Raw genomic sequence first — 13,883 nt, forward strand, 5'->3', positions numbered from 1 at the left:
CCCAATCTGTGGGTTGTCTTTTTGGTTTATTGTTTATTGTATCCTCTGCTGTGCAGAAGCTTTGAGTTTAAACAGGTCCCATTTGTTTATTTTTGTTTTTATTTCCATTATTCTGGGAGATGAAAAAGATATTGCTGCAATTTATGTCAGAGTGTTCTGCCTGTTTTCCCTTAGGAGTTTGTAGTGTCCAGTCTCAGATTTAGGTCTTTAGTTTATTTTGAGCTTATTTTTGTGTTTGGTGTTAAAGAAGGATCTAATTCCATTTTTTTACATGTAGCTGTCAGTATCCCAGCACCATTTGTTGAAGAGACTCTCTTTCCAACATTGTGTAGTCTTGTCTCCTTTGTCATAGATTAATTGATCATAGGTGCATGGTTTTTAATTCTGAGTTTTCTATCCTGTTCCATTGATTTCTATTTTTGTGCCAGTACCATACTGTTTTGATGACTACAGCTTTGTAGTGTAGTCTGAAGTCAGGGAGCCTGATTCCTCCAGCTCCATTTTTCTTTCTCAAGACTGCTTTGGCTATTTGGGTCTTTAGGGACTCCATATAAATTTTAAGATTTTTTTAGTTCTAATTCTGTTAATAAAGCCCTTGGTAATATAATAGGGATTGCATTGAATCTATAGATTGCCTTGGGTAGTATAGTCACTTTAACAATATTGATTCTTCCGACCCACAAACATGTATGTCTTTCCATGTTCTTGTGTCTGCTTTGATTTCTCTCATCAGCATCTTATAGTTTTTAGAGCACAAGTTTTGTTTCCTTAGGGTTGTTCCTCAGTATTTTATTCTTTTTAATGCAATGGTAAATAGAATTGTTTCTTGAATTTCTCTTTCTGGTCTTTTGTTAATGTATAGATATTCAGCAGATATCTGTATATTAATTTTGTAACCTGCAACATTACCAAATTCATTGAAGAGTTCTAATAGTTTTTTGGAAGAAGGCATTATATATAATTATATTAATTATATGTAAAGCCTAATTCTTAACCACTTCCTTTGTAGCTTAGTTAGTAAAGAACCTGCCTGCAATGCAGGAGACCTGGGTTCGATTCCTGGGTCGGGAAGATCCTCTGGAGGAGGAAATGGCAACCCACTCCAGTATTCTTGCCTGGAGAATCCCATGGACAGAGGAGCCTGGTAGACTACACAGTTCACAGGGTCACAAGAGTCAGACACGACTTAGCAACTAGACCACTGCCATAAAGGAGAGAGTGAGGTGGGTCACTGTTTTCCATGACCTGTGTAGGTTTGGAGCATTTGACTAGCTCGTCGAGGGAACTGGGAATCTTAAGTATTTAGGTATAGGAAAATACTTAGGTTTGCAAGAGACAGTTGCCTTTCCTTCTGATTTCTGATTGTTTATGTCCTGTAGATAGTAGGTCAGTTAGTACAAGGGCACCTTGTATCCCCAAGGGAAGACAAACGAATTCTGAGTAGGATGTGGGTGTTCCGTGGTTATTGCTAAGATATGAAGCAGGTGGCTCACAAATGGTTCTAAGGCCTATGTGGCCTTCTCTACCATATGAGGGGTTTTGTTTTTTTTTTTTTTTGGTTGAACTCTAGTTCTTTGATAGCAAAAGTAGAAGAGCGTGAAGTAAGAAAGGCTGAAAAATCCATGATTAGGAAACACTTGGCTCAGTTTGTGATGCAGGTCTGTCTTCTTGACCTTGTGGCAGAAAGCCAGGTCCTCAGACTAACTGGTGCCCGGCGACTGTGAGCCAGTTCCTGGGGTTGGCACCCAGCGACTGTGAGCCAGTTCCTGGGGTTGGCACTGCAGCCTCAGTCTGGCCACAGACACCCGCCCTGGGTCCCCACAGAGGTGAGCTGAGGTCTCCACTCCAAGAGAAAGCTGAGGCCATCTGAAAGCTCTCTGGTTGATTAGCTTTTAAACCCAAGGCCAGTCCCAAGAAATCATAGTTGTTTCTGGCTTTGCTTTTTTCATTCATTTTATTGAGGTATATTTGATGTACAGTGTTGTGTTAATTTCTGCACAACAAAGTGACTCAGTTATACGCATACTTGCTTTCTTCTTCATACGCTTCTCCGGGATGGCTTATCACAGGATATTCCATATAGTTCCCTGTGCTATCCTGTAGGCTCCTGTTGTTTATCCATCTTGCATGTAACAGTTTGCAGCTGCTGATCCGGGACTCTGGGGCCATCCCTTCTCCACCCCTCCTCCGCCTCGGCCGCTGCAGAGCTGTCCCCTGTGTCCGTGAGTCTGAAGAAGCCACGGCTGTTGCCCTGCAGGTGGCAGGTCTGTCTGTCCCCGCCCCGCCTCCTCACTGTTTGCTGCCCCCGCGGAAGCCCCCTCGTCCTCGCCCTCAGGCTGTCTCAACGTGCCCCTCCCTGCTGTGATGACCCACCTGGGATCTCAGAAATGTACTTCTGGGAAGGGTACTCAGCCACCAGCCCCTCCCTCAGGGGATGGGTGGGCCCAGCTCCCCGCAGGGACTCCCCAGGCCACCCCTCAGCTTCCCCACCAGGGCCCTGCCCGCCTCCCCTCTCCCCTGCACCTCCGAGGAGGAGGACCGAGCCCTTCACCTGGACCTGCTCAGCTTTTCCGCCTCTTCTCCTCCAGGTGTATCTCCACCCATCTACCAACTGCAAGGACTAGCACACTTGAATTTGGTACTATTTTATGGAAATTTGTTTTTTGACTTTTTAAAGAATTTTTAAATTTAACTTTTATATTGGAATCTAGTTGATTCACAGTGTTGTGTTGGTTTCTGCTGTATAGCAAAGTGGTAAAGTTACACGCACACGTGTGTCCACTCCTTTTCAGATTCTTTTCCCATACTGGTCACTGCAGACTATTGAGTCAAGTTTTCTGTGCTGTATGGTAGGTCCTTGTTGATTATCTGTTTTATACATGTGTGTGTGTATGTTAATCCCAAACCCCTCATTTGTCCCTCCCTTCCCCTTTGGTAACCATAAGCTTATTTTAAAAGTCTATGAGTCTGTTTCTGTTTAAACTCAATACTTCTAAAGCACATTTTACATAAGACGAATTTCAGCTACAGTTTTTTTGTTTTGTTTTTTTGTGGGAGAGGCTACAGTTTTTTGATTCCCAAATTACCAGGCTCTCAATTTTAGGTGGGACAGATTCCTGGCTTTAAACCTCATTGAGTCACACAGTGAGAAACGTGTTTATTATCTCGCAGTCCCTTGAAGGGAAGTCTCAAGGTAGGGCTGATCTCGTCCTCAGTCTTGCTCTGTCCCTTTTCTGCCAGAAGAGAGGAGGCTGGACTCCCAAGTCTTTAGCACAACCCGGATCCAGCAAGAGTGAAATCACTTCTGATTATTGTTTTATTTATTTATTATTATTATTAATGTATTTAATTTTTGGCTGTGCTGGGTCTTCGTTGATACGTGGGCTCTTCTCTCGTGGAAAGCAGGGAGCTACTCTTCAGTGCTAAGCGCTGGCTTCTCACTGCAGTGGCTGCTGTTGTTACGGAGCACAGGCTCTTGGCACAGGCTCAGTAGCTGTGGTCCATGGGCTTATTTGCTCTGCAGAACGTGGGATCTTCCCAGAGCAGGGATCGAACCCGTGTCCCCTGCATTGGCAGGCGGAATCTTATCCACTGTGCCACCAGGGAAGTCGTGACTTCTGTTTTGCTGGACTTCATTCTGTTTATTGTGTGGGTGCCCTCTCATTATTTAATGACAGTGCTAGCTTTTGAATTGAGCCAGAGGTTAAAGGTTTTCATTTTAAATAATGCTAGAAATAAAAGAAGACTCAACCTAGATAAAAGCATTAAGTAGGTTAAAATGTTGGTGGCACGGGGCTATGGTGCCACCCACACGCATGCACACACGAGATTCTCCAAGCAGTGGGAATGAGGTTTACCAAACAGCTCACAGTATCTACTGCAGGGGAGGGAGGTTTGGACAAGACAGGCCCCTCTGTGGCTTCCAAGGGCATTTCCGTTCACCCAGCCTGTGTGCAAAAGTAACTGACGGCATCCGACTTAGCCAGCAAGCCCTGGTGGAAATAATTTAGTGAAACTCAGATTCTCCTTCTGAAATCCGGCCTACACTCTGATTTGGAAAACTAAGAAGTCCTATTTAGTTTCTGCTATCACTGTTACTGAACCTCACTCCCTAGATAATTAGTGACGTATAACGTTCTTAAGCCTCTCTTCTTCCATCTCGGTGTCATGAGATTGGTTTCCTCTCCTCTGTGCTCCCTTACCAAGAATGTGCCGAACTGAGTATTCGGTTTTTAATAAGCGAAGGAGGCCACCTTTGTCCACACCTCACTGGCCTCAACACCTGCAGAAACTGGATCTTCCAAATGCCAGTGTTTCCTGGCAGTAGAGCAGTGAAGTGTTTGTAAGTAGAGTTTGTACATCTGGCGGCCAAAAGTGTCCTGTATGTATGAATATTTTCTGCAGGAAAAGATACGTTTGAAGTGACCATAGGGCACAGACTCTCTTAGAGTTGCAGGGTATTTATAACCTGTTATTTTTAGATTCTGAGCATATTTGTAGCTCCAGAGGTACAAAAATAAACTATGTTTTCTTGGAAAAATGTGTGTATCTGGGATGTGACAGGAGTTGAAACCTTAAACAAGATTTCTAGGCATTTACGGTTGAATGATGCCAGTGAAAATATGTTATTTAGACATTAAAATCCTAGGGTGCCCACGTCCATATCCTAAATGAAGTGTATTACATGAGCTTTCTTGGCTACCGTGCTTTAGCTTTGAAGGTTTTTAGTTCTGGCTCCTGGAGTGTTGTTAATGTCCTGCAGGGAAAGGTGAACTCAAATGGTGAGTCTTATTTGCGGTTCAGCACACTGGGTGGTGTGTTTCTTATGTTCAGGAGAGTTGTGTCTGATGTAGGTAAAAGTCGCATCACAAATGTAAGGTCAAACTCCTTGCTTTTATTGCCCCTGGCAGCAGAGAGGTTACTGACCGGCGACTGGAGGAAGAAAAAGACAGCCGGTTTCCTCGTCAGTAACCATTCATTCATCTGTGTGTTAACAAGCGTCACTCAATCTCCCATTCTCTGCAGAGCTGTGTGGGGAGATGGGTAAGCAGAGGAGAAGGTGGGGACCCTGTGCTCCTGGAGCCTAAAGTTTGATTTGTTTCATCTGAGTATCACAAAAATCAAGATAAATTGCTTCTTTGGTCAAATTGTAACATCCAAAAGTTAATAAACAGTGAAAGTGAAGTTGCTCAGTCGTGTCCAACTCTTTGCGACCCCATGGGCTGTAGCCAGGCTCCTCTGTCCATGGGATTCTCCAGGCAAGAATACTGGAATGGGTTGCCATTTCCTTCTCCAGGGGATATTCCCAACCCAGGGATCGAACCCGGGTCTCCAGCATTGCAGGCAGACGCTTTACCCTCTGAGCTACCAGGGAAGCCCTAATAAGCAGTAACTTATTCAAATATGCAGTAAACACATATTGAGGATTTACTGAATTCATTAATGAGGAAAAGAGAAGGAAGACAAATTGGTTCAAAGAAGGATATGAGCAAATGCCTAGGTAGGTGCACAGGCACACAGTGTACCCGATACAGTGATGGGAAAAAAGAATGCTGGAGTAAGACGGCAAAGTTAGACACACCTGATTGATGCCCTGCAAGGCAACAGAACAGTCATCTTGGGTCATATCTCAGCTGGGCAGGAATCTTTGCATCTGTAATAGACCAATATGATTCTTAAGTTACCAGTCCTCCACAGTCTTTACAGAGTCAGGGTGCAGTCAATAATAAACAGTAAGTCACAATTCGTTACGTCTCCTGAGACCGTTAGACGACCCGGGTGAGTTTATGAGTCAGCGCCGCGCAGGCAGACTGCGAAAACGGCAGCATTCTGGCCACGTGCTGTCCAGACACTGCGCATACGTGGCTGCTGAGCGTTTGAAATGTGGCTAGTACAAGTGAGGAGGCAATTTTTTTTGTTGTTTAATTTTTAACACACAGGATGGGAGAAAATATTTGCAAGCAAAGCAACCACAAGGAGTTAATCTCCAGAATTTACAAAGAGGTTGTGCCGCTTAATATGAAAAAAAAAAAACACCAATCAAAAATAGGTAAAAGATCTAAGTCGACATTTCTCCAAAGAAACCATACCGATGGCCAAGAGGCACATGAATAAGGACTCTCAGCATCGCTAATTATTAGAGAAATTCAAATCAAAGCTGCAATGAGGTATCACCTCACAAGAGCCATAATGGCCGTCATCAAAAAGTCTACACACAAGAAATGCCAGAGAGGGCGTGGAGGGAAGGCGGAGCCCTCCCAGCGCTGGTGGGAATGTAGACCCGTGCAGCCACTCTGGAGAACAGCTGGAGGCTCCTTAAACTAAAAACAGAGCTACCACAGGGCCCTGCAGTCCCACCCCTGGGCATATATCTGGAGAAAACCATGGTTCAAAAGGATACACCCCACCCCATGTTCATTGTAGCGCCGTTTACAATAGCCAGGGCGCGGAGGCAGCCCGGGTGTCCGCTGACAGATGAACGGATAAAGACGTTGCGGTGCATGAGTACAGTGGAATACTACTCAGCCACTGCAAAGAGTGGAATCGTGGCCTTTGCCACAACTTGGATGGACGTGGAGACTATCATACTAATTTTATTTAATTTTCATTGATTTTGACTTAAATGACCACACGTGATTAGCAGGTACCGTTTTGCACAACATAACTCTAATATGCCATTAAATGACCAAGCAGTCATTTTTCTGCCTTGTTTACAACCGTGGCAAATATTTTTCTTAAACACTATGTAAATTATGTTTTAAATACGGTTACATGAGCTAAATATGTAAAAGGAATTGGAGAGGACACCTTTGAAAAGACCTAATTCCTTCATGAAGCATATAATTTCTTCTGCAAGTTGAATGCTGCTTCTGTTGGGTTTCTTGACAGTAGACTCACCTGAAATCACTCTGGCCAACGTGGGAACCACTTAGGAAGTTAAGCCTGTCTGGAGGGAAGTCAACTCTGCGTTGTATTTCCCAAGGCATTCATTTTCTTTTAGCAAGATAATAACAGTCATGTCCAGTTTTGATTAAAAGGAACTTTCTGCTTTGCAGGAAAGGGAGAGACTATGAATATGAGTATCATCTTTCACAAGGATACGAGGATTTTAAGGCTTAAATGAGCTAACCTTTCTGCTGCCATCACTTCATTACTCAGGACGAGCAGTCAATGCATTGATAAGGTTGACTTTGATTTCGCATGAAGCTCGGTAGTTTTGCCTAATTTCCTCCTCTTTTCACTTGCCCGCAGGGCTTTTTCCGCAGAAGTATTCAGAAGAACATGATTTACACTTGTCACCGAGATAAGAATTGTGTTATTAATAAAGTCACCAGGAATCGATGCCAGTACTGTCGGCTCCAGAAGTGCTTTGAAGTGGGGATGTCCAAAGAATGTAAGTGGAGCTTCAGAAATTCTTTTTCTCTTTGCTTTATCTATAAATATGATTACTCAGCCTCCAAAATCAAGTTGTGGAGGACATCAGCATGTGGAATTCAGGCATGACACTAATGATACATTGCCACGGTTAGGTGTCAACAGAGATGGCGTGGAAACAGAAAACTGGGGATTTTCAGATAAAATTTGAGTGGCATTTGGTGAAAGGGGAGGAGCTGGGTGTCGTGCTTGTATTCCAGAGCAGTTCGTCTCTGCTGGTAACCCAAGCGTATCCTAGAACCACACGGAGACCATTCCCCCGTCTTGACAGGAGGAATAAAGAGCTCTGCCTGTATTGATGAGAATAAAACGAGGCAGAGGCATGTGGAAATAATGCACCCTCTCTCAGAGGGGAGGGAGCACCAAACTTTTGCTGTCGAAGAAACATTTAGAAATTTGGCACGTTGACACTTTTCCAAACTTGATTCAGCTTTTCTCCTTCCCACCACCCCTTCCTCCAATTATACACTTGATTAATTCAGAAGAGAACATGTGAATAGATTAAAAATGAGTGGTCCATAATCATCGGCTTATGGGGCTTTGAAGTAGACATGCTCTAACACAGGCAGAGGGAATACAGCACCAGAAAATCGCTGCCTGTGGGTTCTCCTCTGTGCTTTCAAATGAAGAGAGCAAGAACATGCCAGACCAATGCCCTGGCTTGGGCGGATGTGAGGAAGAGGCGGGTGTGTGTGCCAGGGGAACAGTTGGCGGAATCGCTGCCCACCTGCCCTGCATCCCGTGGGGGTCTCGTGGGGCCCTGGGCGGGGTGGCCTAAGCGGCTCTGGAGATGCTGAGCCGCGCACACCATCGTCTACAAGTGTGGGGCAGATAGCCACAGTTTGGCAGTGGGGTTTGAACGCTCATGTTGTTCAGAGGGTCTTAGATTTTGGAACTGGGACATGCGGCTCAGTGCCAGTGGAGAAGATCCTTGGAGCCAGGCGGGCCCACACTGAGGGTGTGTAGCTGGCCGCCTGGCTCTCCCCTGGGAGCTGTGACTCGGGGCTCTTTCTTGGTGGCCTGCCCAGCGTCTTCCTAACTGTGCCCAGGGTTTAAATGGGCTTTTCCACCTCTTGGGTTTCTACACTTCAGGGAAGACATCAGGGTTGGATCAATTCACTGGGCTCAAGCCATCAGTATATTCTGTTCCAGGCACTATCATTGGCTCATGGTGAACTTGTAACCTAGGCTGGTCCAGTGAGAAAGAGTTCAAGACTCACACTCATGATCCGTAAAAGAAAAAAAATGGTTAAGTAGACTTCATTAAAATCAGAAATGTCTGCTGTTCCAAAGACACTGTGAAATTAACGACAAGATAAGCCACAGGTGAGGAGAAAATATTTATAAATCACATATCTGATAAGGACTTAAATGCAGAGATAGAAAACCTTCGAAAACTCAATGATAAGAAAGCAAATAACCCAATTAAAAAAAAACAAAACTAGTGCTCTTCAAAAACGCGAAGATTCTGAAAGACAGAATGGCTGAGACATGACAGCTAAGTGATCCTGAAGATGCTGGAGCAGGAAACTGTCCATAAAGGACATTATTGGGACGGTTATTGAGATTTGAGTATAGACCATAGGTTAGGATTGAGTCCACTTTAAATTTCCCGACTTTGATCATTGCGCTTTTGTTATATGAGAAAGAGAATGCTCTTATTCTCAGTATCTGCAACTAGCTCTCCATGGTTCAAAAGACAAGGGTGTGTGTGTGTGGGTGTGTGTGGGTGTGTGGGTGTGTAGATGTGTGTGTGTGAGACAGAGACAGAGAAATGAGAGAGAAAGAAGAGAGAGGTGGAAAATATCAAACCTTATGCGTCTGAGTGAAGGGATACCCCGTGAAGGAGCTCCGTGTACCATTCTTGCAACTCTTCAGCAAATTTGAAATTTTATCAAAGTAAAATTACTAAAACGAAAGACTCATGCTTAGAAGTGTCCCACCTTCTGCCGCAGGTGCTCGGGGAGGCAAGTGCCTCCCCACAGGTCCTCTCAGCCCTAAAGGAGGTCAGTGACAGGTCAGAGCAGGCTGTGCGGATGGAGGAGTGGACAGACAGACAAACTCGGGCCCTGACAGCATCCCTGAGTTGCTGAACCAACCGCCCCGGAACCTCTGCCTCCAGGTCATTTGGTGGTATCTGCCAAGAAGTCATCATGAAGGCCCCTGGGCTGGGCTCTCATTCATAATTAAGCTCCCAATGAGCAAGCGTGGGGTCACCAGCCCCATGGGTACCAGACAGGGAAGCATCCGGCAGGCGGCATCCTCCGGGGGTTCTGACTACAGGTGATGAGTCCACATTTCAGCCAGTTCCTCTGATCCTCTCTGGGCTTCAGAGCTATCAAATAAAAGAAAAATCAACGAATGTTATGATACGAAAGTATTCTTTACTTAGTTCAGGCCCTAAACCCTACCACTGATGAGAAAAGAGTGATATTGCCCTGAAAGCAGCAGATCATTTTTATGTGTGTGCAAGACCCACAGGCTGTGCCCTTAACTCCCTTTTTTGGTCTGACGTTCTTTAGATGTGGATGTTACACTGCAGTTCTGTGGGGGAATTTTGGTTCAGACTGCAATTATAAAAGAGGAAGGCAGCTGTGGACTCAGGGTAAATCGGTACTTTCGCCTTTATTTTGTGTAGGCTAGAGACCCATTTCCTGCTTACATTACTTAAAACCCATACCCTGCTGCTATGTAAAAACTGGCAGATCTGTTGCCAATTTAAAAAAAATAATAACAATGTTCACACCCACAGGAAAACTCTAGTTTCAACCCTCAAGGAACTTATCACTCTAATTAGTTTGAAAAATATAGGAATGGGAAGAAAATGGGATCGTTATGCCCGAGTATACAAAAATAAATGTATTTTCTTTAGAAGGAAATCGAAGGCGAAGACAATAAACACTTGGAGTATAGTGACTGAGAGTCTAATAGAAAATTTAAAAAGTTGAAACAGAAGGAAGCAGGAAAATAAGAGAATCGGTAACCAATTAGACCACAGTATCCGCAACTGAAATAAACCCAGAGATCATAGAGACTCTTGGGATGGTCGAGCTGAAAATGGATCTCAGAGATTGGTTTTCATTCACCTCTCTCCCTTGACACACAAGTACACCAGGACCCAGAAAGACGAAACGGTCCTCCCAGCCGTCCCCTGCTGGCTGCAGACAGAGCCAGGCCTAGAGTTCACGGCTGCCACCTCTCCTTGCCACGCTTTCTCCGCAGCACCAAGACGAGCAAGGTGTGCCTTCGGGTCTAGTCGCAGCTCGTGTCAGTTCACTAGGATGCTGCAGAACTCTTTGGGTGCAAGGGACAGAAAACCCAGCTGAAGCTTGCCATAAGCTCAGAAATCAGCACATGGAACGGGACTTTCCGGATACCATGACTAGATCCAAAGGCTCCTGTTTGTTTTAGGGGCATTTTCATTGTCCCCTTCATCTCTCCCAGCTGGGTTTTGTTTTGTTTTGTTATTTTACTGTGTTGGTTTTGTTTCTGGGAAGCTTTTCCAAGTGGCTGATAAAGATGGCCAACCAATAGCTCCAGCCAATAGCCCACCCAGCAGAAACACAGGGACCCAGATCCTCGGTGAAGGCAGGACTTGGGGGTGGGGTGGGGGCTGAATAGTGTGATTGGCTAGTTCTGATCCGTGTCCATCCCTGGACCCCGCCCCCCCTGAGCCAAGAGTACGGGAAACCAGAAAGATGGGGGCAGAAACGACTTCATGTTCACCATGAAGCATCAAGTCTTACGGCACTGTCCCCAGTATGTTCTTATTCTTGAATCTGTGGGGGGCGGGGGAAGACACCTCAGAATTATAGTGCTCGCTAACACAGACAAGGTGTTTTCTGTGTACCAGACACGATGTAAACTGCTCATAATATGTCATCCCATTTGATCCTCGGAGCAACCCTGTAAGATGGGTTAGTTTCAATTCCTCTCTCCCCCTGTTATAGGAAGATATGGACTTTGAGACACAGAGTGATTAATTTACTCACCGTAACACAGTGGGTAAGAGGCAGCCCTGGGCTTAGGGCCCAGGGAGTGACACTGTGTGCCCTAAAAAGCAGCTTTGAAAACTCTGGGTTTTATTGCCAGTGGTTAATAAAACAGCAGTCACACTCTTTGCTGTATGTTAAAGATCTCCCCCCTAGAAAATCCTGTGCAAATTTAATTTTTGTAGATCAAATTTGGTTTTAAAAGTATATGGGGATGTACACATAAAGCCTTTACTGTGTGTCCCATCAGAAAAGCAAGGTGGTTTATTTTCCTGTTCCCTGAATGCTGGTAGGCATACGTTCTATTTTCCAAGAGCTTGCTGGTAGGCATACCTTCTATTTTCCAAGAGCTTTGTACAAGAGGGGAACCTGTTTTGTTTTGTTTTGTTTTTGCAGAAGAGTAGCTATTTGTCAGAGCATGGGATTTGAAAGTGGTAACAGCAAGGGGGGGAAAAATCGATTTTCAGCCGCATTTGAAAAGTAGTACAAAAATTTATGAAGAACTTGGTGAAGAGGGAAAGGAAGTAACATGACTCCAGCTTGAGTGATGAGCTTCTGCAGGTGGGTGGGAGGCTGGTGCCCACGTCAGGCAAGGAAAGTGTGCAGCAAAGCCCTAAAGTGAAAACCAGGGGGGAGAAAAAAAAGGCTCAGCAGCAAATGAAGACAGAAATTTTGGGATTGAGAATGAGACACTGGGTCCAGACAAGCTTGTGTCTGTGGTGGGGAGGGAGCAGGTTGAAGCCATGCTGCTTAGAGACGACAGGAGGGAAACGGACAACGTGCATTCTGGCCAGTGGCAGAAAGCCCCGTGATAGTTCACAGTTTTCAACCATTGATCAGCAAAACTAAAAAAGGGTTGGATAGAAAATGCTTTGACTCTGCGGGCCGCGCGACCTCTGTCCCAGCCCCTCAGCTCTGCCGCTGGAGCACAAACCCAGCTATTGCTGTTGGTTAGTCGCCCAGTCGTGTCCAACTCTTTGGGACCCCATGGACTGTAGCCCGCCAGGCTCCTCTGTCCACGGGATCTCCCAGGCAAGGATACTGGAGTGGGTTGTCATTTCCTCCTCCAGGGGATCTTCCCGACCCGGGGATCGAGGCCCTGTCTCCGGCACTGGTGGGCGGACTCTCCACCACTGACCACCGGAGAAGCCCAATCACAGCTACAGAAAATATATGAGCAGAAAGGTGTGGTTGTGTCCCAGTGCAGCTTTATTAGGTGTCGGGTGGGTTTGGCCCAGAAGTACTCCTGCCTTCCTGGCATCCCCAGCGGTCACCTTGCCGGCTGCTCTGTGACCTCACCCCCAGCTTCCCCCCCATCGCCACCTGCTTTTCTCCTGTGACAGGTAATCACTCAGCTTCCAGCTGCCCTAGAGCTTCTGGCCCTTGAGCCTCTCAGAACTCCGAGCTCCTGCAAAGCCTGTGCCCTGGGGTTGGGTTTTCACCCCCTTCCCCATCCGAGGAACCCCAGAAGCCTGCTGAAATGCCGCTTCCTCCCTGAAGCCCTCCGCACACTCCGCTCTCTCCCCTGTGCTCCAGAGGGGAGGCTCTGTACATCCCTCTAGGAACCACAGGCTATTGTTATCCCGTGAGGCTTCCCAGCTTGATTATAAACCCCTGAGAGGCAAGCGTCGTCTGCTCCTCACCTTGTAGCCCCAGAAGCTAGCATGATGCTTGCACAGTGAAGTCAGGTTGGTCAAGGTGCTTAACTGTGGCTGTGCTGAGAGACACCCCGGCCTCTGCAAGCTGTTAACCACAGAGCCTTTCTGGATGAAACTATTCAACTGTCAACTCACTCACTCCTCTGCCCCGGGCCCAGAACAAGACACACACCTTCTCCAGGGCTGTGTTCTCTACCTGGATGAGCGTAGCCTTGCTGCTGACTGACCACCTGGGCATGGTCTGAGAAGGGATGCTTTTCCTCCTGTTTGGAGGCCGGTGTTGCTGCCGTCAGCTTCCTCTGGCTGGTCGCCTTCCCTGGCAGACTTAAGCTCTTCTAGCGTGTTCACTGGGGAGACCGTCGAGCCGAGCAGGCATAGCGTGTGACTGTGCGTGAAAAACGCAGGGAGGGTGGGAGGAACTGGGATGGATGGGCGGGGGGCGAGCTGTGGCTCTGTTTTGCCAAACCTTGGTAATGCTGGCCAGGGTTCTTGGCCTCCTCTCTCAATAGACATTGATTAGAGGCCAGACAAGAAATTCAGGCAAGGCTTTATTGGGGTCCCTGCTTCATAAGGGGGAGTGAAAACAAGTAACGGGCTCCCTTGCTCACTCCCTGAGCAAGATGGGGCAGCTGGTTCCTTACATGAGGGATGGGGATGTGTCCTGGGCTTCCCTGGTGGCTCAGCCATAAAGAACCCGCCTGCAGTGCACGAGACCCAGATTCAGTCCCTGAGTCAGGAAGACCCCCTGGAGGAGGGCATGGCAACCCACTCCAGTATTCTGGCCTGGAGAATCCCATGG

General features: G+C 46.4%; 1 protein-coding gene across 2 annotated transcripts in view; it reads left to right on the top strand.

Moving 5' to 3' along the window:
* The window catches only part of RARB (retinoic acid receptor beta), a 182,574-nt gene that overhangs the window by 74,170 nt on the left and 94,521 nt on the right, over positions 1–13,883 (top strand). For both annotated transcript variants that reach the window (XM_013975483.2, XM_005698926.3), the window contains exon 3: positions 7,252–7,393. In XM_013975483.2, coding sequence (XP_013830937.1) covers positions 7,282–7,393 — 112 coding nt within the window. In that variant the 5' untranslated portion in view covers positions 7,252–7,281. The remainder of the gene's footprint in view (positions 1–7,251; positions 7,394–13,883) is intronic.

The sequence above is a fragment of the Capra hircus genome, chromosome 27 (genome assembly GCF_001704415.2).
Source record: "Capra hircus breed San Clemente chromosome 27, ASM170441v1, whole genome shotgun sequence".
In the NCBI taxonomy this organism is placed as follows: Eukaryota; Metazoa; Chordata; class Mammalia; order Artiodactyla; family Bovidae; genus Capra; species Capra hircus.